Source organism: Oryctolagus cuniculus, chromosome 4, assembly GCF_964237555.1.
Source record: "Oryctolagus cuniculus chromosome 4, mOryCun1.1, whole genome shotgun sequence".
Taxonomy (NCBI): Eukaryota; Metazoa; Chordata; class Mammalia; order Lagomorpha; family Leporidae; genus Oryctolagus; species Oryctolagus cuniculus.
Genome location: NC_091435.1, coordinates 100,050,268 through 100,075,272, shown reverse-complemented (window position 1 = coordinate 100,075,272; position 25,005 = coordinate 100,050,268). Strand labels below are relative to the sequence as shown.

Genomic DNA, 25,005 nt, shown 5'->3' with positions numbered 1-25,005 from the left:
TTGGACCATCTTCTTATTTTTTTTATAGAAAGCTTTTATTTAATAAATATAAATTTCGTAAGTACGACTTTTGAATTATAGCGGTTCTTCCCCCCATACCCGCCCTCCCACCCCCAAATTGTCCCACCTCCTACTCCCTCTCCCATCCCATTCTTCATTAAGATTTATTTTGAATTATCTTTATATACAGAAGATCAACTCTATACTAAGTAAAGATTTCAACAGTTTGCACTCACACATTGGACCATCTTCTGCTGCCTTTCCAGGCACATCAGCAGGGATCTGGATTGAAAGTAGGGTAGCTGGGATTTGAACTGGCACCCATAGAGGAAGCTGGAGTCACAGGTGGTGGCTTAACCTGCTATACCACAGTGCTGGTCCCAGAAGTACTTTTCTAATGTTAGACATTCAAGCAGAGATCTTGAGATAATCAAATGTCGGCATCTGAAATACAGATGCCTCTCACCAGAGACAAATTGTGGAGGCCCATTAGAAGGCTGTCTGGAAATTGGCAGAGAGGACTGGAGAGGCACAGCAGTGTGTAGGGCTCTCTTGGGGAGGTTCCTTCTCTTTCCTTCAGTCTAATTTGGTTCTTCCCAGGCAGAATACTTAAAAGGTATTTCTTGGAATAAACACCTTAGAGCAGAAAAGAGCAAAATAGCTGCTGGATTGCTTATTTCTGCTATTTTTGTAAAGTTCATCAGCTCCCTGGTTGCTTTTTTCCTGTTTCTTGGGAGAAGGAGTCAATGTATTATGTGAGTTGGAAAGTGATTATGATAATGATTTTAAGATGAAATGGTTTCCATTTTTTTAAAATTTTTTTTTTTTATTTATTTGCATGGCAGAGTTACAGAGAGAGAGGAAGAGAGATTGATTCAGACAGATGGAGAGAGATCTTCCATCCACTGGCTTACTTCCCAAATGTCCACAACAGCCAGGACCGGGCCAAGCCAGACCTGGGAGTCCAGAACTCAGTCTGGGTCTCTCATGAGTGTGACAGGAACCCAGATATTTGAGCCATCATCTGTTGCCACCTCGAGTGTGCATTAGCAGGAAGTTGGATTGAAACCAGAGCAGCTAGATTGGGAACCAGGCATGTGACATAGGATGTGGGTGTCCTGAGGGCTGACTTAACTGCTGTGCCAAAGGGCTGCTCCTCTTTGTAGTTTTTTGCTTTTCCTAATGACTATTGATTTTGAAGGCTTTTTATAAATTTGTTGATCACCTGAATTTCTTCTGAGAAGAATCTCTTATTATTTGCCCATGTTTTAATAGGACTTTTTGGTGGGTGTTACTGAGTTTTTTTTTTAAATAACATTTATTTTTTTTAAGATTTATTTATTTATTTGAAAGAGTTACAGAGAGGCAGAGGCAGAGAGAAAAAGAGAGGTCTTCCATCCGCTGGTTCACTCCCCAAATGGCTGCAACTGCTGGAGCTACGCTGATCCAAAGCCAGGAGCCAGGAGGCTCCTCCGGGTCTCCCACGTGGATTCAGGGACCCAAGGACTTGGGCCATCTTCCACTGCTTTCCCAGGCCATAGCAGAGAGCTGGATCAGAAGTGGAGCAGCCAGGACTCGAACCAGTACCCATATGGGATGATGGCACTGCAGGCTGGGGCTTTAACTCGCTGTGCTACATCGCTGGTCCCATCATCTTCTTTTGTTTTGTAACATAAAGGAGTTGACCAGAAAGGACCTTCAAGGTCTTCATAAAATTTTGACTACAGTTTAGTTTCCAGGAGCAGATCTGCAGAATCTTGGGAGGTTCATGGTGTGTGCCTCGTTTTCCCTTAGCATCTACTCATTTGAGTAGGGATAGCACAGAGAGCCCTCCAGACCCATTCCCGTGATAGCTGAGCGTTGTGCTCACAGTGTTGGTGTCATGGATGCGACTGTGGATAACTAAAGTCCTCACAGTCATGAGCTTCCCTGGCCCACACGTGCTCTAAGGATCCTTTCCTGTAATCACAGCTGCTGGAGGATCTGAACCAGACAACACAGAACACTGGGTCTCCTCCTTGTTGGGAACTCAGTGGTAGTTCTTTCTTTCTCTCCCTCCCTTGGTCATTTTGTTTTAGACCAGCTAGAGTTAGCAGGAATGTTTTTATTACTTTTTCTTGTGTATGTATGTGTGTCTGTGTTCCCTTGGCACAATTTTTTTCAAAGATTTATTTATTTATTTGAAAGTCAGAATTACATAGAGAGAGGAGAGTCAGAGAGAGAGAGAGAGCGAGAGAGAGCGAGGTCTCCCATCCTCTGGTTCACTCCCCAATTGGCCGAAACAGCCGGAGCTACCCTGATCCAAAGCCAGGAGCCAGAAGCTTCCTCCAGGTCTCCCATGTGGGTGCAGGGGCCCAAGGACTTGGACTATCTTCTACTGCTTTTCCATGCCACAGCAGAGAGCTGGATTGGAAGTGGAGCAGCTGGGACTCAAACGTGCCAGCTTTACCCGCCATGCCACAGCACTAGCCCGTCCCTTGGCACAATTTAACATGCCATTCTGGCCTCTTCCACAGGGCGGTGGAAGGAGTGCTGGTTGGGGTTTGATGTCCAGCTTTGCCAGTGATTGGCTGGTTTTGACCTTGGGCTTCAGTTTCTTTAGCAAGGTGGTGAAGGGCTTGGGAAGAGGTGAGCCCTGGGTCACTCTTAGCTGTGCACCCCTCTGCTATGAAGGCTTTGTGTTTGGAGGATGATATTTGGGTAATCTCAGGCTTGACCCCTGAACTAATGAAATCCCTAGTTTATGTGCCATTTACATCACACACATGATCTGAACCAATCTCATGGTTCTCTCCTGTCAGTCTCCGAAGGTGAGCAACAAAACAAACCAAAACCGTGAATGGCTCAGTGCAGCCTATTCAGGCTACTCCAAAGACAGCCTTTCTGCAGGCTCATCCAGAGCTGTGATGGGCGGGCAGCAAGTGGGACACCATCGCCCAGCCCAGGAGCCTTCAGGGAAGACTGTCCACAGAGAGTGTTTTCCTTTCAAGACCAGAGTGATTGCAAGTTCATTCTTTCGCTCTTTTACTCAGATGAACTGATTGCCTATGAATTAACAAGAAGGGAGGCAGAAGCCAACAGAAGGCCCCTTCCTGAGCTGGTGCGAGCCAAAATACCATTTAGTGCCTGCCTTCAGGCCTTCTCTGAACCAGACAATGTGGATGATTTCTGGAGCAGCGCCCTACAAGCCAAGTCTGCTGGTGTGAAGTAAGTGTGTGTGTGTGTGTGTGTGTGTGTGTACTTGGGCATGTGCACATGATGGTAGTGGGGTGGAGGTTTGAGAAAGGACTGGGGGCCAGGCAGAGGGGCCGAGTGTTCTGTGAATCTATGCGTGCTTGTTCTGTGTGGTGGGATGGATTTAAGATTCATAGACCCCGGTTGTCATAGATTTCATTTATGTAGGACTTGTCCAGTAAGAGAGGCTTATAATTTATATAATGTACTGAGTGTTCCTTTTTTTTTGTTAAAAACAAAATGCAAAGTTGTGATTTATCCTCTGTTAGGAGTTTGCTCCTTTTCAACAGGGAGATACAACCAAGAGATACCTTGACCCCAAAATGGCAAGAATGATATTAATGAAGCAATTATAAAATTACTCATGACAGGCTTCAGTATTTAAATTCCATTGTGATCTATTTTAATTCTGTAATTAAAGATTTCTTTAGAACTTTGTTGATTGTGTTCCTGTTGGAGACCAGGAGCCTCAGGGCATCTCCAAGTGGACAGATGTCAGGACTCCTGGACATTGTCATGAGATGCCCTATGTGGGGAAATCAAAAAGGTCATGGAAAATGCAATTAAAAGTTAAGTTTATTTTGGTGCAAAAATTTTTTTAAAGATTTATTTATTTGGCCGGTGCCGCGGCTCACTAGGCTAATCCTCCGCCTGCGGCGCCAGCACTCCAAGTTCTAGTCCCGGTCGGGGCGCCAGATTCTGTCCCGGTTGCTCCTCTTCCAGGCCAGCTCTCTGCTGTGGCCCAGGAGTGCAGTGGAGGATGGCCCAGGTCCTTGGGCCCTGCACCCGCATGGGAGACCAGGAGAAGCACCTGGCTCCTGGCTTCGGATCAGCACAGCACGCCGGCTGCAATCACTTGCAGGGTGAATCAATGGAAAAGGAAGACCTTTCTCTCTCTCTCTGTCTCTCTCTGTCTAACTCTGCCTGTCAAAAAAAAAAAAAAAAAAAAAAAAAAAAGATTATTTATTTGAAAGGCAAGAGTTACAGAGAGGCAGAGGCAGGGAGAAAGAGGGAAGTCTTCCATCTGCTGGTTCACTCCCCAAATGGCCGCAATGGCTGGAACTGGGACAATCTGAAGCCAGGAGCCAGGAGCTTCTTCCAGGTCTTCCACATGGGTACAGGGACCCAGGCACTTTGACCATCTTCCACTGCTTTCTCAAGCCATCAGCAGAGAGCTGGATTGGAAGTGGAGCAGCCAAGACTCAAACTGGCACCTATATGGGATGCTGGAACTGCAGGCAGCAGCTTTACCCACCAAGCCACAGTGCTGGAACCACAAATATTTTTTTTTAATTTACATGTGGTTTTTCATAATATACATTCTCATGAACTTTTTGAAGATCCCTTGTGTTTTTTACTTTGTGAGGCTGGTTATCAGATACATAACATTTTTTTTTTTTCCACTTGACACTTTGGTCTAAGTGCTTCCCAGCACCCTTCATATGCCTGCACTTAATTGGAGAAGTGCTGATCGTGTCATGAAATGAGGGGAGATCTGAAAGTCTGGCTCTGGGAATTTCACTGCTTGTAGATATTCTTTGGCCTTCTTTCTCCAAGGTTAAGGCTGAGTTCTCAGGTAAAGGGGAGTCAATGATGGAGAGAGACTGCTGGGTATTTTTACCATGACCTTGAGTAGCAGTCCCACCCAAGTCGTTTATTCTCCATGAAACCCATCCCACAGGATTCCGCTTTGTTGCAGATGATAGGCTTCACATATTAATAAAGGGAAAGCATAACCAATTTATTTCAAAGACTAAACAGAAGCCGTATGTTCTTAAAATAATTTTTGAAAAACTTGATATTCAAATGGGGATTGATAGTAGTTGATTCAGTCATCAGCTGCCCCTCGTTGGGGAAGTTTTCAGCCCAGAACTGCTCAGGTGTGTGTGTGTGTGTGTGTGTGTGTGTGGCCTTGCAGGTAGCAGTCAGTTAGCTGGCATGTTAATTGTGAGAAATGTATTTCATTGAGATTTTTTTCTTTTTTTTAAACTTTTTTTTTTAAAAAAGTTTTATTTATTTATTTGAAAGGCAGAGTTACAGAGAGGCAGAGGCAGAGAGATCGAGAGGTCTTTCATCTGCTGGTTCACTCCCCAATTGGCCACAATGACTGGAGCAGCGCTGATCCAAAGCCAGGAGCCAGGAGCTTCTTCTGGTTCTCCCACATGGGTGCAGGGGCCGAAGGACTTGGGCCATCTTGTACTGCTTTCCCAGGTCATAGCAGAGAGCTGGATCAGAAGTGGAGCATCTGGGTCTCCAACTGGTGCCCATGTGAGATGCCAGTGCTGCAGGTGGCGCCTTTACCCACTAAGCTACAGTGCCGGCTCCACTTCATTGCAATTGAGAAATGTCTTTGAGCAGTAAGAAATGAACACAGTATACGAGTGGTTGAAACAGTCTCTTTCGTCACTGACAGTGAGATGTTTGCCCTGATGCCGACTCTCTGTGGGAGGTGGAAAGCGATCACGGGGTCTGATGGAGTGTCTGATGGAGTGTCCCACATGGAGTGTCAGCTGCAAGTGGGCGTGTTCTGCATTTGCTCAGTCCTGCCCCCTTCCTGCTCTTCAGAAAGTGACATGGTGGTTTAGAGGTGCAAGGTGTGATGTGCTGTCTGGGCCTGCCTCCTCCTGTGTGTGCCCTGCCAGGAAGGAGCCTACTCCACATTTGGAAAAGTCCCATTTTTAAAGTGGACCTGGGAGGTATTCACTTTCCACAGATAGGCAGATTTTCTGCACCCTGGGGTAGTGGTCAGGAGATCTGGATTCTTCCCCGAGTCCACCTCCCTGCCCATCATCTATCCTGGGCCACAGTCACTGCCCAGTGCCCTTCCATCAGCAATGGAGGAGTGATGCTTGCTGACCTGTGTTTCTCCTCAACTGCTAACAAGTATGTGGCTGGAGGCAGTGCTGGCATCACTGTCTCTAATCCTGAAGAGGGGCTTCTGCCCTTAAGGTAGACATTGAAGGTGTTTTTTTCCTTCATCTTTGCAGACACACACGCCCTTGCATATGCTTTTTATATACACTAAAATAATTCGTGTAATTGTTAATAATTGAATACCAACCCTTCTGGGAAGGAAAAAAATAGAGATAATAAAGCAACTGTCATTTATTGCACATTTATGTTAAACATTTCCCATCAGTTATCATTTTTCATCCTCTTAGTAGTAGGAGGTGGGTACAGTTATTCCCCCTTTTACAGATGAGTGAATCAAAGAAGGGACTGATCAGTAAGCGGCAGACTTGGGATTCATTCAGGTTTTGTTGAATTCAAAGTTTAAAGTAGTAACCCCTGTGTTGCTTGTTTGTTATCATGCATTCTCATGCCTCAAGTATTAGTTTTGGGGAAGTCAGTTGAGTGGATTCCTAAAAGATCTTTATTTTTTTAATTCCCATTTTATTAAGTTGGTGCCTTGGTCTTTTCTTTTGTTGGACCCAGAACCTGAAAGACCAGAGGAGGCAAGAGGTGTCCTCATCTTGGTGGATCTTGCATTCTGATGGCCTTTATTAAAAATATATAGCTTTCCAAGGAACATTTTAATTGTATGAATTAATTTTAGGAATAAAAGAGTCAACAGAGCATCATTTATAACTTTGCTGGATTTTACTAATAAATTTGATGTGGCCTGAACTGCAATTAACTAATACAATGTACACTGTTGGGATTGATTTGAGCAGATGGATAGTAAGCAGTTAATACACGTGTGATCCATCTTGAAACCACATAGAGGTGACGAGAATGAATAAAGAATGCTTACCTCACTGACTGACATAAAGTAGGCACACATAACCTGCTTTCTGGCACTCTTAGGTGGGTAGCTACCCGTAATCAAGTTTTGTGTTGAGTTATCCCCTCCACTGCGTCCCAAACTCAGGCTCCCACATTACCCTCACCTCAGTATCACCAGCAGATACCCAGCTACAAACCAGAGAGCAACTGCAGGAGCCTCTGGAAAACATTCATTTATCAATGACTTGCAGTTGATTTTACTGACACGTATTTTCCAGATCTTAATGTAAGAGAAGTTCAGAAAGGTAACATATTAAAATATCATAGCTCCAGATGGAGTTTGTTGGGTTTTGGTGAAATTGAGGATTTGGTCATATTTAAAAAACAAAGATGTTTATTATTGCTTTTCGGAAGATGGACAAAAGCTACTCAGAGGTGATGTGTGTTTTTGGTGTGTGGCCTAGGGTGATAATAAATCAGTTGCTCAGGGAGATGAAGCTGCTGTTTTCTTTCAGCTTCTTCCTGTCACTGCCTACATGCCCTTCTGCCATCCTCGTGGTGGGGAATTTGAAATACAGAAAGGTTATGTAACTGACCTGGAGTAAAATACAGTAACAGGTCAGTTCCGTGTCTAAGGCGTCATGGATCCTTGCTCTTTCACGACAAGATAGACATGCCAATTCCTTAGGTACATACAGTACTTTCTAGTGTGCCAAGTGAATTCATATTATTTCATGCACATTTCACAGACTTGGTGGTGCATTATTAGGAAATACATTTTTTTTAGTTGTGAAGACAGAACCTAAGGAGTATTATTGATATTCCCACATTTTGAGTGAGTGAAGTTGCCCATTCAAGACCCCAATCCTTATCTTTGCCCTTTTTGTGTTCAAGGCTCTGTCCCTGTACTACACTTCTTCTCTTTTACACTAGGGGGCAGCAAGGCACTTGCATTTGTTTCCTGGATTCTGGGACGATGGGTTCCAAGTAAAAGACAATCATTTAGATTTGGAAAGTGGGGTCTAGGGAAGTGTTTTCCAGAATTGCTTGTTTTTGAAAGGCACCTGTAGTACCTGTCTGCAGCTCATTTAAAAACTTAGGTTTACCTGTCAAACCTACATCGGCAATCAGACACAGATGTTTGTTAAAAAACATCAATGGTAAATATGGGGCCAGTGACCTGGAACTGGATCAAGAATTTGGCATACAAATTGAATAGTCTATGCATGCAATTGTGAAACCCTAGTCCAGAGAATTTAGCCTTCCTGAAGATTTAAAGAGGACTCAAGATATTTCCCATAAATATCAAATTTTAAAGTTTAAGGCCTGGATTTAGATATTTTAGATACTTACCACATAATCTGTCTACCATTAGGATACATCCACGTGACTCTGGATTTCAGTGCAGGAGTATTTAGTTAATGAGGCCCTGGCATTTTGGTTAGTGAACATCAGTCAAAGTTCCCATAAACCCTCCTTATGTCAACTCTGTGCTGTAAGATAGTGGGAGTGTTTCAGGACTTGGGGAGCTTTTTCAAACATAAAGGCACTTAATGAATGCATGCCCAGAAATATGTACTGTATATTCTAAATTCCAGCGAGGATTTTAGAAAAACAAATGGTTGAAAAATACTTTCAAAAATACAAAATGTTGCAGCAATGTACAATTAGTAATTTTGAACCGGACCCCAGGTTATTTTCGAGGGACAACATTCTTCTAGGATTCTCATTCTTTTCTTGTGAAGAAGCCAGGATGAATGAGCAGCAGCGAGTGAGTGTGTGCACACTGTATGTCTGTGTTTGCATGTTCTTCCTCTTGCGTCCATCAAGTGGGGTTGTCAGTTGTGCCTCAGATAAGCTTGTGGTGCTTCATGAACTGTGTTCACAATTCTTATTGCTTTGTTTCATTGATATAATCCCCTTGTGTTTCCCAGAACATCTCGCTTTGCCTCATTCCCTGAGTACTTGGTAGTGCAGATAAAGAAGTTCACTTTTGGTCTTGACTGGGTTCCCAAAAAATTTGGTAGGTATCTTTTGCATGCTTTTGCTTAAACATCAAATTAGCCATTTAAAACACATGGCATGTGAAAGAGCCGTGTATTTGGCTGCTACAGACAGTTCCATTTCATTCTTTTTCTATTAATTCCATTTTTCTCTTTTGAATCAGAACATAGGATCAGCACTGACAACAAAACTTACCACGTGCTAACCTCCTTCCCCTGTAATGGGCTTGGGAATAATCAGGTTCTAGGAGTGAAAGTAGGATCCTCACATTATCTAATAAACAGTGCTTCCTAAACTTGACTGTTCATGTATGTGACCTGGGATCTGCACCAAAGGCAGCTACTAATGCAGCAGGTGTGGAGTGGCCTGAGATTCTGCATTTCTAGTAAGCTCCTGGCTGATGCTGGTGCTGCCAGTCCAAAGAACCCCCTCCCTCCCACTCCTCATTGGCAAGTCATTGGAGACACACTCTCCTCTCTCTGCCACTGAGGCAGGCAGATGTGGTTGATGACTTTCACTTAAATCATTCAGATTTTAGGGATAGTAAAACAAATAGTGGGGTGCATTGAGCAGTTGGAAAAGAGATGTGATTTTGGGCTTTCTTCTTGCTAACATTAAAAGCCCTTGAACATGGTTAGATATGCATAAGATATGCATGAGAACATTTTCCTTGCCATTGTCAGTCAATAGAAGGGTTTTATTAGGCTGTCTTCAGTGCTGGGAAAAGAAGTACAGTTTCAGGGGGCAGAACTGAGGGCAAGATGCTGATCACTTGGCTTCCTGGCCGTGGACATTGAGAAGGACCTCAGAGGGAAAGCCAACTTATTCTAAAGGCTTTGAATGGCTTCGGGAACAGTTTGCATAATTATTGGAATTTCTGCAAAGTAACAACAATTTGAGTCAGATTTTATTGACTTGCTGAAATTAATGGAGTCCCAAAGCTTTCTTTAATGAACCTGTAATTTTTCTTTTGAGGAACAGTTGTACTGATTTTGTTGGTCAGATTTTCTGTTTGGTTTTGCTGCCCTCTAGAATGAAAAGAAAATTTTTTTAACCAAACATTGTTCTTTGGGTTGTTTTAAAATAGGATTTATATACCAAGAATCACAAGTGGTTTGGGGACAGTATTTTTCAAGTTCTGTTTTCTAGCTCATATCCATGCAGTGTTTGAATCCATTTTTCATTATTATCATATTCGAGTAAGTGCAATACCAGATCTAGTGCTATTAGACAGATGCATTTTGTCTTTGAATAAATCAACACAATAACAACTGTACATACCCAAAGACTAATACATTCGAGCTACAACTTGATTTTTTTTAAAAAGCCATTGTTGCTTTATTACATTAATAAGAATAACCTCAGTACTTATCATGATCTGAGAAAACACATAAACTACAACCCAGATGCCTCACAACACATCCAGGCTGATAAACTAAATGAAAAGAAGTAGGCTAGGTGTAAGAACATGTGGCTTGCTCTCTTGGTCTTGCTTGAGTAGTCCCACTTTGGCCAGACAAGGGTTAGAAAACAGTTCTCTGCCATCAGAAAAATCACAGTAGCAAAGCTGTGACACTCAGGGGGCATGGGGCAAGAGGGAACTGTGAGAGCTGTGGCGAACTCCTACAGAGGTCATCGCTGTCCAGAGTAGAAGCTAAGGATCAGCTCCTGACTGTGGTTACCATGCAAGAGTGTGCCACAGATGTGTGTTCTTCAAAATAAGCTGGGAATGTGAATTTTAAAATTAAATCTTCTGATTTAAAAGTTAGAATTTGTTGCCAACATTAAAAAAAATGAATCAGAACAAATTTAGACCACAAATGGTCTGTAGGCTACAGTTTGTGATCTTTGGCTTTGTTCTTTCCTGTGTAAAATTCTTGGTACTTTGCCCAGGTTCTCCATTAACATCAAAACAGTCTCCATGAAGCTACCTGTCCACTGGGCTATTCCAGGGAACTGCAAAGCGTCCGCTGGCTCTGCCTAGGGTGCATGTAGACTTAGCAGTGCTGGGATTTTGATAATGGTGGTTGGTTTTTGGAGAGCTCAGTGAATATAATCCCTGTCATTTTGCAGATGTTTCCATTGATATGCCAGACCTACTTGATATCAACCATCTCCGAGCCAGGGGGCTGCAGCCAGGAGAGGAAGAACTTCCAGACATCAGCCCCCCCATAGTCATCCCTGATGACTCAAAAGGTACCATCTATGCCAGGAGAATGTTCTCAACCTGCCCATCTCTTGTGGAGGGATCATCAGGGTCCCTTGGCTGCCTTCCTGGGATGTTAACCCACCATAGAGACACAGAATTGAGGCAAGGCTGTGTCTCTGAACTTTAAGTGGACTTCATGAGAGGCACAGGCCCATCATGAATGTTTGCAATGGACACTTTTTAGGCTTCAACTCCCTCTGTTCCTCTGTTTCCCCCAGGAGAGAAGAGAGGGACTGTATACAGCCTCAGTTGGGAAGAAGAGGTGTGTGTTTCAGTAGGTTCTCAGTCTAGGGGAGCTGTGTCCTTCCAGGGAGCACTTTTGGACAATCAGATAGGGGAATTCAACAGTGGTATTAGTTAGAAAAACCTTAACCACATCTCACCTGCCTAATTTTGTCACTGCTCCATAGTAAGGGAGTATTTTGAGTTTCTCTTTCACTCTGTGACTGCTAAAATGGTCATTGTTTAAAATATATACATTCCTTTTTTTCAAACTTTTATTTGATAAATATAAATTTCAAAAGTACAACTTTTGGATTATAGTGATTCTTCCCCCCCCATAACCACCCTCTCACCGACAAGCCATCCCATCTCCCACTCCCTCTCCCATCCCGTTCTTCATCAAGATTCATTTTCAATTATCTTTATATACAGAAGGTCAACTTAATATATAATAAGTAAAGATTTCAACAGATTGCACCCACAGAGAAATACAAAGTATAAAGTACTGTTTGAGTAGTAGTTTTACCTTTAATTTGCATAGTATAACACATTAAGGACAGAGATCCTACATGGGGAATAAGTACACATTGAATCCCATTGTTGATTTAACAATTGACACCCTTATATATGATGTCAGTAATCACCCGAGGCTCTTGTCATGAGCTGCCAAGGCTATGGAAGCCTCTTGAGTTCACCAACTCTGACCTTATTTAGACAAGGCCATAATCAAAGTGGAAGTTCTCTCCTCCCTTCAGAGAAAGGTACTTCCTTCTTTGATGGCTTGTTCTTTCCGCTGGAAAATATATACATTCTTAAGGAAATGTATAGTCCTCCCAGAAAAAACAAACAATCATGGGCCGGCGCTGCGGCTCACTAGGCTAATCCTCCACCTAGCGGCGCCGGCACACTGGGTTCTAGTCCCGGTCGGGGTGCCGGATTCTGTCCCGGTTGCCCCTCTTCCAGGCCAGCTCTCTGCTGTGGCCAGGGAGTGCAGTGGAGGATGGCCCAAGTCCTTGGGCCCTGCACCCCATGGGAGACCAGGATAAGTACCTGGCTCCTGCCATCGGATCAGTGCAGTGCGCCGGCCGCAGCGGCCATTGGAGGGTGAACCAACGGCAAAAGGAAGACCTTTCTCTCTGTCTCTCTCTCTCACTGTCCACTCTGCCTGTCAAAAACAAACAAACAGACAAACAGTCGCCTCACCATAATTGAGCCCTGAAACAATGTCAGAGAAAAATAGGTTTGATGATGGGCTCAGTTATTCTGACACTGTAAGTTTCATTCTGGTTCCATTTGTTCACATGTTTGCTTTTTATCTCCTACTGAGTTAATTAAATGAATGAACTGATAATGATATAGGACTCTAGGCCCCTCTACCAAAGGTTTTCATGTCAGTTGAGTGGTGAGTGTTATGGGTGACTCTATTCAGGTACAAAAGAAGGGTGAGGTGAGTCCAGGAGGTGTCAGGTAGGATTCAAGAAGTTGTCTGCATTATGTTGTTATCTAATGCTGGGTCAAATGCTAAATTACAGAGAAGGGAGCTGTGCACGAGACATTCTGGGTCCTGTAGTACGGCAGGCTCATTAAAGAAGCTAAAGGAAGAAGAGAGTTAATAAGCATCCGAGAAATTCAGGCTGCTTTATGAATGCTGCTCTTGTTCTCTTGGATGTTCCTGACTGGGGCCTTAGTTTGTAATAACCAGAGTTCTTAGAAATTCAAGGAGAGGGATTATTTAGTCCATTAAGTTGCTAATCAGAACATCATTTTTGTCAGTTCTAAATGCCTTAGGTTTGTTGTTTCCCCTCATTGCTGTAATGAATTTGTGTTACGTGGGCTGATGTGAGATCTGTGTGTGGGTCACACGGTTGGTGACAGTGTGGAGTGGGGGAGTTTCGGGGGTACTCTGGATGGATAGTTTTCTTTCTCTGAAACTCTTGGATGTGGGTTGGTCTCATTTTCTGTTCCTTCTCTTACTTTTCAGATCGCCTGATGAACCAATTGATAGACCGTATGTATCTTTTGAAATGTTTCTTGGTATCCTACAGTTGTGATTAGCATGACACATTTTTCTGTGTGGTTCTATTGTTCTATTCCTGTGTATGGGCAGCTTTTCCCGGGGAGGAGGGGCCGGAAGTGATGCTTTGTCTGTGGGTTGAGTAAGCAGCAAATGTAAATGAATCCTTGCTGATTAGGTGGCCCCTGTGGCTCAGGAGAGTAACCTCCTGAGAGTCGCCCAACCTTGGGTTGAAAACTTGGCTCTGCCATTTTTGACTACCTGACCTACAGTGATTTGCTTTCCACTTGTGTGAATGGGGCTAGTGATGCCCTTTCTTCCCTCACTGGCCGCATGTGTAGGCCTTTTTTATTTTTTAATTTTTCTTATTTAAGTACAATCTAGGAAGTAGTAAAGTCTCACAAGATGTTGAAAGGTTTGCTACATGAAGAATTTCATAGTTTATTTATTGTGGGATTTGTTATGACAGGGCTTTTCACCCTTCACTATGCTAAGGCACATTACAAATTTCTAAGGGGAAAATAGAGAATGTAGATTTAAAAATTATGTGACCCTGGAGACACTATTTTGTGATTCAACAATTTATTTCATAGAATATGCCACAGAGCACAAATTGGAATCACTGTTGTTCTATGTCTCTGTTTTAAAAATTTGACCTTGATAGGATGTATCTTTCTACAAGAGGGAACTTGGGTAAATGCATTTCAGTATAATTTTTGTAGAACAGATATCTCTATTCCTTAATTCTACTGATTTCCAAGAAATTGGGAGAATTTTCAGTAGAGACCTTAGGACATGGAAAATATAAAGGTTATATTTTGTGTTCCTGCTTTTTGTCCTTTTTAGGTATAGTTTAAGAGCACTGTATATGTATAGTTGTACACATCTACATGTACATATATATAGTCACTGAACATATATTTACACACATATGTATACACATAGCTCTATCAAAATCTATATGATATCAGGAAAAGAAAATGAAATCCTCCATGTTTGGCTCAAGTTGGGTTTGTAAAGCTATCTCAGTTATGTCTTAAGTATATAGAATTTTTTAAAAGAGGCCGGCGCCGTGGCTCAATAGGCTAATCCTCCACCTTGCGGCGCCGGCACACCGGGTTCTAGTCCCGGTCAGGGCGCCGGATTCTGTCCCGGTTGCCCCTCTTCCAGGCCAGCTCTCTGCTATGGCCAGGGAGTGCAGTGGAGGATGGCCCAGGTGCTTGGGCCCTGCACCCCATGGGAGACCAGGAAAAGCACCTGGATCCTGGCTCCTGCCATCGGATCAGCGCGGTGCGCCGGCTGCAGCGGCGGCCATTGGAGGGTGAACCAACGGCAAAGGAAGACCTTTCTCTCTGTCTCTCTCTCTCACTGTCCACTCTGCCTGTCAAAAAAAAAAAAAAAAAAAAAAAAAAGAATTTTTTAAAAGATTTATTTATTTATTTAAAAGTCAGAGTTACACAGAGAGAGGAGAAGCAGAGAGAGAGAGAGAGAGAGAGAAAGAAAGAGAGCGATCTTCCATCTGATGGTTCACTCCCCAAATGGCCACAATGGCCAGAGCTGCGCCGATCCAAAGCCAGGAGCCAGGAGCTTCTTCAGTGTCTCCCACGTGGGTGCAGGGGCCCAAGGACTTGGGCCATCTTCTACTGCTTTCCCAGGCCATAGCAGAGAGCTGGACTGGAAGTGGAGCAGCTGGGTCTCGAACCAGCGCCCATATGGAATGCTGGAGCTTCAGGCCAGGGCGTTAACCTGCTGTGCCACAGCACCGGCCCCAGTGTATAGAATTTTAAAAGGTGTTTTTTCCCTTCTATACTTAACATTTGGGCTGTACATTTCCAAGAACTGATTGCTCTCCTGTGATTGCTGGATGTATTTAAAGGCCTTGCTGCAGCTTCCTGTGAAATTTAAGGAACAGCTTTTTGGCCTGTAGACAATGCTTTTCTCTTCAAATTTCCATCTCAGGCGAGGCTACTTGTAGAGGTTTTGAGAATGACCTGAGGCTGAAATGATTCTGGATATACAGTATATCTCCCCCTAGGACCTTGGAGAATTGTTTTTCAGTGCTTGTATTGTGCAGGTAATCCCCAGGATTCCTGTTTCTAGCAAGGATATAAACTCAGCTCAAATGGCTTAACATTTAAAATGGCTCAAAACAAAACAAACTAAAACCATTATTTGTACTTCCAACATAATAGCACCTTCTTTGGGTGGCAGGTGGATAAGGGGTGGGGGTGAAGAGCAGCTAAGGCAAGAAGAGACATAGAGTTTACTTTTTTACACCAGAATATCCTGTTGTGCTCTGTAGCATCAGACATCGATGAGTCGTCGGTGATGCAGCTGGCCGAGATGGGCTTCCCTCTAGAAGCGTGTCGGAAGGCTGTGTACTTCACTGGAAATATGGGAGCCGAGGTGGCCTTCAACTGGATCATTGTTCACATGGAAGAGCCGGGTAGGTGGGGACAATGGAATGCTTTGGGGTCTGAGGTGACCTCAAGGATTTAAGCCTTGGCCCTTTCATGTCTCTTATGGAAGTGTCACCAGAAAATGACTTTTCAGCTCAAATTGTGCTGTAGTAGCAAAGTTACAATCTCTGTCTTTTTTTTTTTTTATTGAGATATAATTAATCTTTCAAGTATATTTTCCAGTGAATTAAAGACCATTAGAAATACGTGGGATATATTGCCAGTTAAGAGATGATGAGGATCTAAAATAGAAATGTGTGTGTGTATGGAGAAATGGAGATGGTTTAGTTAGCTTTTTCTTTTTTTTTTTTTTTTTTTTTAAGATTTGATTTATTTATTTGAGAGGTAGAGTTATGGACGGAGAGAGGGAGAGACAGAGAGAAAGATCTTCCATCCGCTGGTTCACTCCCCAAATGGCCACAATGACTGGAGCTGGGCCGATCTGAAGCTGGGAGCCAGGAGCTTCTTTGGGGTCTCCCATGTCGGTGCAGGGGCCCAAGGACTTGGGCCATCTTCTACTGCTTTCCCAGGCCATAAGCAGAGAGCTGGATCAGAAGAGGAGCAGCCGGGGCGTGAACTGGCAACCATATGGGATGCTGGCGCCACAGACAGAAGGCTTAGCCTACTATGCTATAGGGCCAACCCTGTTAGCTTTTTCTTTTGTTCACTTCATTGAAAAATATCTCATTTACAGTACCATACAAGTCAGCTATATTTTTAAGGGTATATATCAGTGGTTTTAGCAAATTCACTGCATTGTGCAACCATCATCACTGTCTAGTTTAACATTTTTGTCCACCCAGATGAAATCCTGTACCCATCAGCAGTCAATCCGCAATGTCCCGCTCTCCATAGCCCCTGACAACTACTAATTTCCTAATTGAATTTGTGGATTTGCCTATTTTAGACATCTCATGTAAATGGAATTATACAACATAAGATTTTTTATGTCTGGTTTCTGTCACTTAGGGTCATGCTTTCAAGGCTCATGTGTGTTATGGCATAAATCAGTTCTCCATTCCTTTTCATGGCTGAATAATATTCCATTGTGTGGATGTACTATATTTTATTCATCCTTTCATCAGTTGATGGACATTTGGGATGTTTTTGCTTTTATGAATAATGCTGCTATAAATATTTCCATACAAACTTTTGTGTGGACTTATATTTTCATTTCTCTTGTGTTGAATTGTTATACCCTATGTTAACTCCATGTTTAACTTCCAGAGGAACTGCCAAACTGTTTTGTTTTAGTTTTTCCAAAGATTTACTTGAAAGGCAGAATGACAGAGAGGGAGACAGAGAGAAAGAGAGAGAGAGAGAGACAGAGAAATCTTCCATTCTTTGGTTCACTCCCCTCATGGTCTGGGCCAGGCTGAATCCAGGAGCCAGGAACTGTATATGGTCCCCCATATAGTTGGCATGGGCCCAAGTCATGGGGGCATCCTGCACTGGCTTTCCAAGCATATTAGCTGGATTGGAAGTGGAGCAGCCAGGACTTGAACCAGCACTCTGAGATGGGATGCCAGCATCAGTCAGCAGCTTAACTCACTGCACCACAGTGTTGACCTCCTGCCAAACTGTTTTTACAGAGTCAGTGAGCCATGTTGCATTCTGGCCAGTAGTGAATGAGAGTTTCAACTTTTCCCCTTCCTCACTGACTCTTATTATCATCTTTTTTATTTATCCTTTCCAGTGGGTGTGAAGTGATATCTCATGGGGCCTTGATTTGCGTTTTTCCAATGCCTAATGATGTTGAATGTCTTTTCATATGTTTATTGACCATTTGTGTATCTTCCTTAGAAAAACATCCATTTAGATTCTTTGCCCATTTTTAATGAGGTTATTTATCTTTTTATGGTTGAGTTCCAAGAATTCTATTTTTTTTTTTTTTAACAGGCAGAGTGGACAGTGAGAGAGACAGAGAGAAAGGTCTTCCTTTTGCCGTTGGTTCACCCTCCAATGGCTGCTGCGGCCGGCGCACCGCACTGATCCGAAGCCAGGAGCCAGGTGCTTCTCCTGGTCTCCCATGGGGTGCAGGGCCCAAGCACTTGGGCCATCCTCCACTGTACTCCCTGGCCACAGCAGAGAACTGGGCTGGAAGAGGGGCAACCGGGACAGAATCCGGCGCCCTGACCGGGACTAGAACCCGGTGTGCCGGCGCTGCAGGCGGAGGATTAGCCTATTGAGCCGCGGCGCCGGCCCAAGAATTCTTTTTATATTCTGGTTAAAAGTCTTTTATTAGATGTATGATTTTCAGATTTTTTTCCATTATATTGTCTTATCACATTGTTGGTGGTGAAGCACAAAAGTTTTTAATTTTGATGAAGTCCAATTTATCTATTTTTTCCTTTTATTACTTGTATTTTTGTGTTGTATCTATGAAACCATTGCTTGGCCTAATGCCATAAAAATTTACTCCTGGGGCCAGTGTCATGGCATGGAGAGTATGCTGGTGTCATGGTGTAGGGGGTGTCCTGGCTGCGCCACACGTGATCCAGCTCCCTGCTAAGAGCCTGGGAAAAGCAATGGAAAGATGGCCCATGTACTTGGGCCTCAGCTACCTATGTAGCTTCTGGGGTCTTGGCTTTGGTTTGTCTCAGCCCTGGTCATTATGGCCGTTTAGGAAGTGAACCAGTGGATAGAAGGTCTCTCTCTTTCAAAAAAAAAAAAAAGATTTACTCTTGTGTGTTTCTTCTTAAGAGTGTTATAGTTTTGGTTCCCACACTTAGATCAGTGATCCATTTTGAGTTAATTTTGGGTATGGTGTGCAGTAGAGGTCCCTCCTCATTATTTGTGTATGGATATTCAGTTGTCTTGGTTGCATATGTTAAAAGATTATACTTTCCCCACTGAGTGGTCTTCAAGAAATCAATTGACCATTGATTTGGGTTTATTTTTGAGCTCCCAATTCTTTCACTTCATCTATATGCCTATCCTTGTGCCACTGCCAGACTGTGTTGATTATTTTAACTTTGTGGATATGTTTTTTCTTCTTAGACTTAAGATATTGTTTATTTCAAAAAGAAAGAAAAGGAAAAGTCCTGAGTATGATTATTTTCTCTAGATTTTGCTGAGCCACTGACAATGCCTGGTTATGGAGGAGCAGCTTCTGCTGGAGCCTCTATTTTTGGTGCTACTGGGTTGGATAACCAACCACCAGAGGAGATTGTAGCTATCATCACCTCTATGGGATTCCAGCGAAATCAGGCTGTTCAGGCACTACGAGCAACGGTGAGCATGAGAGACTGTGTGTGTGTGTGAATACCCTCCTCTTACCAGAGATGGTTTGCACTTCTGTCAGGAGCAGTTGAGACCTTCCAGTGAGCTTTGATCCACTTTGGATCGTGTGCATCTAACTCTTAACCTCCTCTTGGTCCATAAAGAGTCAGGAACTGGAGCCAGGTATCTAACCCAGGTGATCTGATAGCGTGTATGGAACCACAACCAATGTCTTAATGACTAGACAAAGTAAACAGAAATGTTTTTGCAATGGAGATCTGGTTATTGCAGGACAGTACTTTTTTTTTTTTTTTTCAACCTACCCATCCTTGCCACATCATAATGCACCCAAATGCCACTGGTTCCTTCCTGCCTGTCCTGCCTGGATACCTACTAGGGTCTGTTGCTAGGCCACAGTGGCCCTTGACTGGCTAATGGGAATGTGGCTGGAATGATCTGTTTCCTTTCAAATTTGCTCAAAATATCTCAACCAGAGTTTGTTCTACATGGTGAACGTTCATATGCCTCATTTATTATTATTATTATTATTATTTTAAAAAGATTTATTTTTTATTTATTTGAAAGAGTTACAGAGAGGTAGAGACAGAGAGAGAGGTCTTTCATCTACTGGTTCACTCCCCAAATGGCCACAACTATCAGAGCTGAACTAATCTGAAACCAGGAGCAAGGAGCTTCTTCCAGGTCTCCCATGTGGGTGCAGGGGCCCAAGCACTTGGACCATCCTCCACTGCTTTCCCAGGCACATTATCAGGGAGCTGGATCGGAAGTGGAACAGCCAGGCCTCGAACCAGCGCCCATATGGGATGCCAGCACTGCAGGCCAGGGCTTTAACCTGCTGTGCCACAGTGCTGGCCCCTTATTATTATTATTATTATTATTATTATTATTATTATTATTATTTTGACAGGCAGAGTGGACAGTGGGAGAGAGAGACAGAGAGAAAGGTCTTCCTTTTTCCGTTGGTTCACTCTCCAGTGGCCGCTGTGGCCGGTGCACTGCACTGATCTGAAGGCAGGAACCAGGTGCTTATCCTGGTCTCCCATGGGGTGCAGGGCCTAAGCACTTGAGCCATCCTCCACTGCACTCCCGAGCCACAGCAGAGAGCTGGGCTGGAAGAGGGGCAACCGGGACAGAATCCGGCGCCCTGACCGGGACTAGAACCCGGTGTGCCGGCGCTGCAGGCGGAGGATTAGCCTATTGAGCCATGGTGCCGGCCTTATTATTTTTTGTCTGACTGCTTTGTTGGGAGTTTCTGACTATACCTAAGCAAATCCTGTAACCCATCAGTGAAATCAGAAACAGGAAAAGAGAGAAATGTTTTTATGTTCCATTGGTTTGAACTGCATTGGGTTCAGTTTTAAAAAGTTGTGTTTAAGTAACCAATGTTGGCATCATTAATCCAGGCATTCATTAATCTTGCTTCTTTTCCAATTCTCCTATTTTACCAACATTTAGGGAGAGTAGGGCCTCTAACATAGTACTCATATTGGCACCTCAATATCTTGCAGAGTCATCTGCAGAAAATACAGTTGGTAGAGAGGGTCGTGTGTGCAATCACTGTGGCTCTAGGAAAGGTTACACCTAAATAAATGCCATACCCTTTGGCATTCTACACCCATCGTTATCAGCACCAGGCTCCGGAAATGCTGAGCTGAGAGTGATAAGGGTTTTGGAATGATAATCTGCTGCTCAGAACTATTTCCCACTGAATCCAATCACGGACGTTAGCTGGAGGACTTGCAGAATGTCAAGCTGAACATACATATCACATGTGGAGTCGCTTCTCACATAGAGCATTTAAGACTAATGAACTCAAGCCTCCTCCCTTATCTGCTTAATGTCTGGTTCAAGTGGTCAGGCTTTAATGAAGCCTGAGACTGTGTGCATTGTAAAACTGTTTTATTTTATTAGAGTAATAACCTGGAAAGAGCATTGGATTGGATCTTCAGCCACCCAGAGTTTGAAGAAGACAGTGACTTTGTGATTGAGATGGAGAATAATGCCAATGCAAACATTATTTCTGAGGCCAAACCTGAAGGACCTAGAGTCAAGGATGGATCTGGAAGTAAGTTCCTGCCCGAGAGGCTTCCTGAGCGGTCGTGACTTTTCATTCAGCTCCTGCTCTTCCCTCCCACCACGACACAGCCAGCCTCCCCGTCATTCAGAAGTTAGTGAGGTTCCATCCTCTCATGCCTGGTGTATTTTGTCACCTTGCACTGGGGATCTGATAAAGTCTAGTCCGCTGAGACTCTTGCTGCCTAGCAGAGTGTGTGTTTAAGTTTAGCACCAGCTTTGACTTCCATCCATTTGTTTGAGGTCAGATTTATTCATGGACCATGAAAATGTTTATGAAAAAGAGTGTTTATATTCCTGTTGTTGTGGAACAGTTGAGAATTGATCTTCTCATGATCAATTCCAACTACTTGATGATTTCCCGAGGGGCTGTCTCAGGATGGCAGGAAGAGGTACCCCAGGCCCATGTCCTGCTTTTCAGTAGCATACACATTCCTATCACTGTGTGCCAGTCAGTGTTCTAAGCACTCAGCAGATAGTCTCCACATGGAACTCTCCCCACAGACATCCAGTGAAAAGTAGAGGCACAGAAGGATTAAACACTTTGCTCCAGGTCACACAGCTCTTAAAAAAGTGGAGGCAAGATTCAGATCATCGTTGTGATCTCCTGCCTCTTTGGCTGTCATAGCCTACAGGATGCTGTTCTGGCTCTTTGGCCTGGCATTTGACACCTCTGCTCTCCCCTTTTTACAGATGAAGAAACTGAGATAAAGAAGGCTAGGAGCTTGCCAGGCTCACATTGGTAGGTGTAGGCAGAACAAGGACGCCCCTCTAGACTCTGCCTTGAGAGGCTAGGCCTACAGCCACTGTAATGTGTTATGTCTCAGAGGTGTCAAATTGAACTTGCAATTCAATCATTGTACATTGACATTTGTGCCTTCTATTTGGGAACTTGTAAAGGACAGAGACCATTTTCAATTTTTTTTTTTTTTTTAAGAGCATGGTAGGCAGCATCATTATGGGGCCATAGAAGTTTTTTTTTTTTTTTTTTTTTTTTAAGATTATTTATTTGAGAGGCCAGTGTGGTGGCATAGTAGGTAAAGCCACTGCTGCAGTGCTGGCATCCCATATGGGCACTGGTTCGGGTCCCGGCTGCTCCTCTTCTGATCCAGCTCTCTGCTATGGCCTGGGAAAGCAGTGGAAGATGGTCCATTTGCTTGGACCCCTGCACCCATGTGGGAGACCCAGAAGAAGCTGCTGGCTCCTGGCTTTGGATTAGCCCAGCTGCAACCATTGTGGCCATTTGGGGAGTGAACCAGAGGATGGAAGACCTCTCTCTCTGTCTCTTCCTCTGCCTCTGCCTCTCTGTAACTCTACCTTTCAAATAAATAAATCTTTAAAAAAAAAAAAAAGGTTATTTATTTGAGAGTTAGAGTCACAGACAGGTTGAGGTAGAGACAGAAAGAAAGGTCTTCCATCTGCTGGTTCACTCCCTAAATGGCCCAGTGGCCAGAGCTGGGCCAATCAGAAGCTAGGAGCTAGGAGCTTCTTCTGGGCCTCCCACATGAGTGCAGGGACGCAAGCACGTGGACCATCTTCTACTGCTTTCCCAGGCCATAAGCAGAGAGCTGGATCAGAAGAGGAGCAGCTGGGACATGAACCAGCGCCCATATGGGATGCCTTGGCCTTCTATGCCACAGTGCCGGCTCAGAGGCCAGTTTACTTTTATGAAGCTCCTTGTGTGTAGCACATAAAAAGTACTGAGTAAATAACAATTGGATTTAAATAAATCTGTATTGGCAGCACATGTTTCATAATCATCTATTTGTGCCTCTCTTTGTTAATGGTCTCATCAGACTTAATGTGCATGAATTGATCTAGAGCTGGGAGAGGGAAACTTTCTTCTTTTTTGAAAAAAATGTAAAACAGAGGTTTTGGAAACTCTTTTAATCCTAACTGGATAAGAAAAGGGTGAGGTGTAGTTCTGTTAGTGTCCATACTAGCATGAATGGGGAATGTCCAGCCCGTGGGTCATATAAGCCCACAAAATCATTTGGTCTGGCTCTGCTAAGGCAATTGCAGGTGGGACTCAAAATTCAATAAATCTATATCAGGCTAATTTTTAAAAATATATTATTTATTTATTTGAGAGATAGAGTTACATGCAGAGATCGGGAGAGACAGAGAGAGGGGTCTTTGATCCACTGGTTCACTGTCCAAGTGACCGCAATGGCCGGAGCTGAGCCAATCCGAAGCCAGGAGCCAGGGGCTTCTTTTGGGTCTCCTGTGTGAGTGCAGGGGCCTAAGGACTTGGGCCATCTTCCACTGCTTTCCCAGGCCGTAGCAGAGAGCCGGATCAGAAGAGGAGCAGCAGGGACACAAACTGGCACCCATAGAGATACCAGCGCTACTACACCATAGCACTGGCCCCCAAACTAATTTTTTTTAATTTTATTTTTTTTTAACTTTTATTTAGTAAATATAAATTTCCAAAGTACAGTTTATGGATTATAATGGCTTTCCCCCCCATAACTTCCCTTCCATTTGCACCCCTCCCATCTCCTGCTCCCTCTCCCATTCCATTCACATCAAGATTCATTTTCAATTATCTTTATATACAGAAGATTGATTTAGTATATATTAAGTAAAGATTTCATCAGTTTGCACCCACACAGAAACACAAAGTGTAAAATACTGTTTCAGTACTAGTTATAGCATTACTTCACATTGGACAACACATTAAGGACAGATCTCACATGAGAAGTAAGTACACAGTGACTCCTGTTGTTGACTTAACAATTTGACACTCTTATTTATGGTATCAGTAATCTCCCTAGGCTCTAGTCATGAGTTGCCAAGGCTATGGAAGCCTTTTGAGTTTGCCAACTTCGATCTTATTCCGATAGGGTCATAGTCAAAGTGGAAGTTTTCTCCTCCTTTCAGAGAAAGGTACCTCCTTCTTTGATGGCCCCGTTCTTTCCACTGGGATCTCATTCGCAGAGATCTTTCATTTAGGTCGTCTTCTTCTTCTTCTTCTTTTTTTTTTAACAGAGTGTCTTGGCTTTCCATGCCTGAAATACTCTCATGGGCTCTTCAGCCATATCCGAATGCCTTAAGGGCTGATTCTGAGGCCAGAGTGCTATTTAGGACATCTGCCATTCTATGAGTCTGCTGTATATCCTGCTTCCCATGTTGGATTGTTCTCTCCCTTTTTGATTCTATCAGTTAGTATTAGCAGACACTAGTCTAGTTTGTGTGATCCCTTTGACTCTTAGACCTATCAGTGTGATCAATTGTGAACTGAAATTGATCACTGGGACTAGTGAGATGGCATTGGTACATGCTACCTTGATAGGATTGTATTGGAATCCCCTGGCACGTTTCTAACTCCACCATTTGGGGCAAGTCCGATTGAGCATGTCCCAAATTGTACATCTCCTCCCTCTCTTATTCCCATTCTTATATTTAACAGGGATCACTTTTAAGTTAAAATTTAAACACCTAAGAATAATCGTGTGCTAATTACAGAGTCCCAAACTACTTTTTTTTCTGACAGAGTGAATAGTGAGAGAGAGAGACAGAGAGAAAGGTCTTCCTTTTTGCCGTTGGTTCACCCTCCAATGGCCACCACAGCTGACGCGCTGCTGCTGGCGCACCACGCTGATCCGAAGGCAGGAGCCAGGTGTTTCTCCTGGTCTCCCATGGGGTGCAGGGCCCAAGCACTTGGGCTATCCTCCACTGCACTCCCGGGCCACAGCAGAGAGCTGGCCTGGAAGAGGGGCAACCAGGACAGATTCTGGCGCCCCGACCGGGACTAGAAACCCGTGTGCCGGTGCCGCTAGGTGGAGGATTAGCCTATTGAGCCACGGTGCCGGCCCAAA

General features: G+C 43.7%; 1 protein-coding gene across 2 annotated transcripts in view; it reads left to right on the top strand.

Moving 5' to 3' along the window:
• USP13 (ubiquitin specific peptidase 13) overlaps positions 1-25,005 on the top strand; it is a 123,139-nt gene that overhangs the window by 86,817 nt on the left and 11,317 nt on the right. For both annotated transcript variants that reach the window (XM_008266542.4, XM_051818794.2), the window contains exons 13-19: positions 3,033-3,207; positions 8,895-8,983; positions 11,038-11,160; positions 13,377-13,403; positions 15,712-15,855; positions 18,936-19,102; positions 21,023-21,176. In XM_008266542.4, coding sequence (XP_008264764.3) covers positions 3,033-3,207; positions 8,895-8,983; positions 11,038-11,160; positions 13,377-13,403; positions 15,712-15,855; positions 18,936-19,102; positions 21,023-21,176 — 879 coding nt within the window. The remainder of the gene's footprint in view (positions 1-3,032; positions 3,208-8,894; positions 8,984-11,037; positions 11,161-13,376; positions 13,404-15,711; positions 15,856-18,935; positions 19,103-21,022; positions 21,177-25,005) is intronic.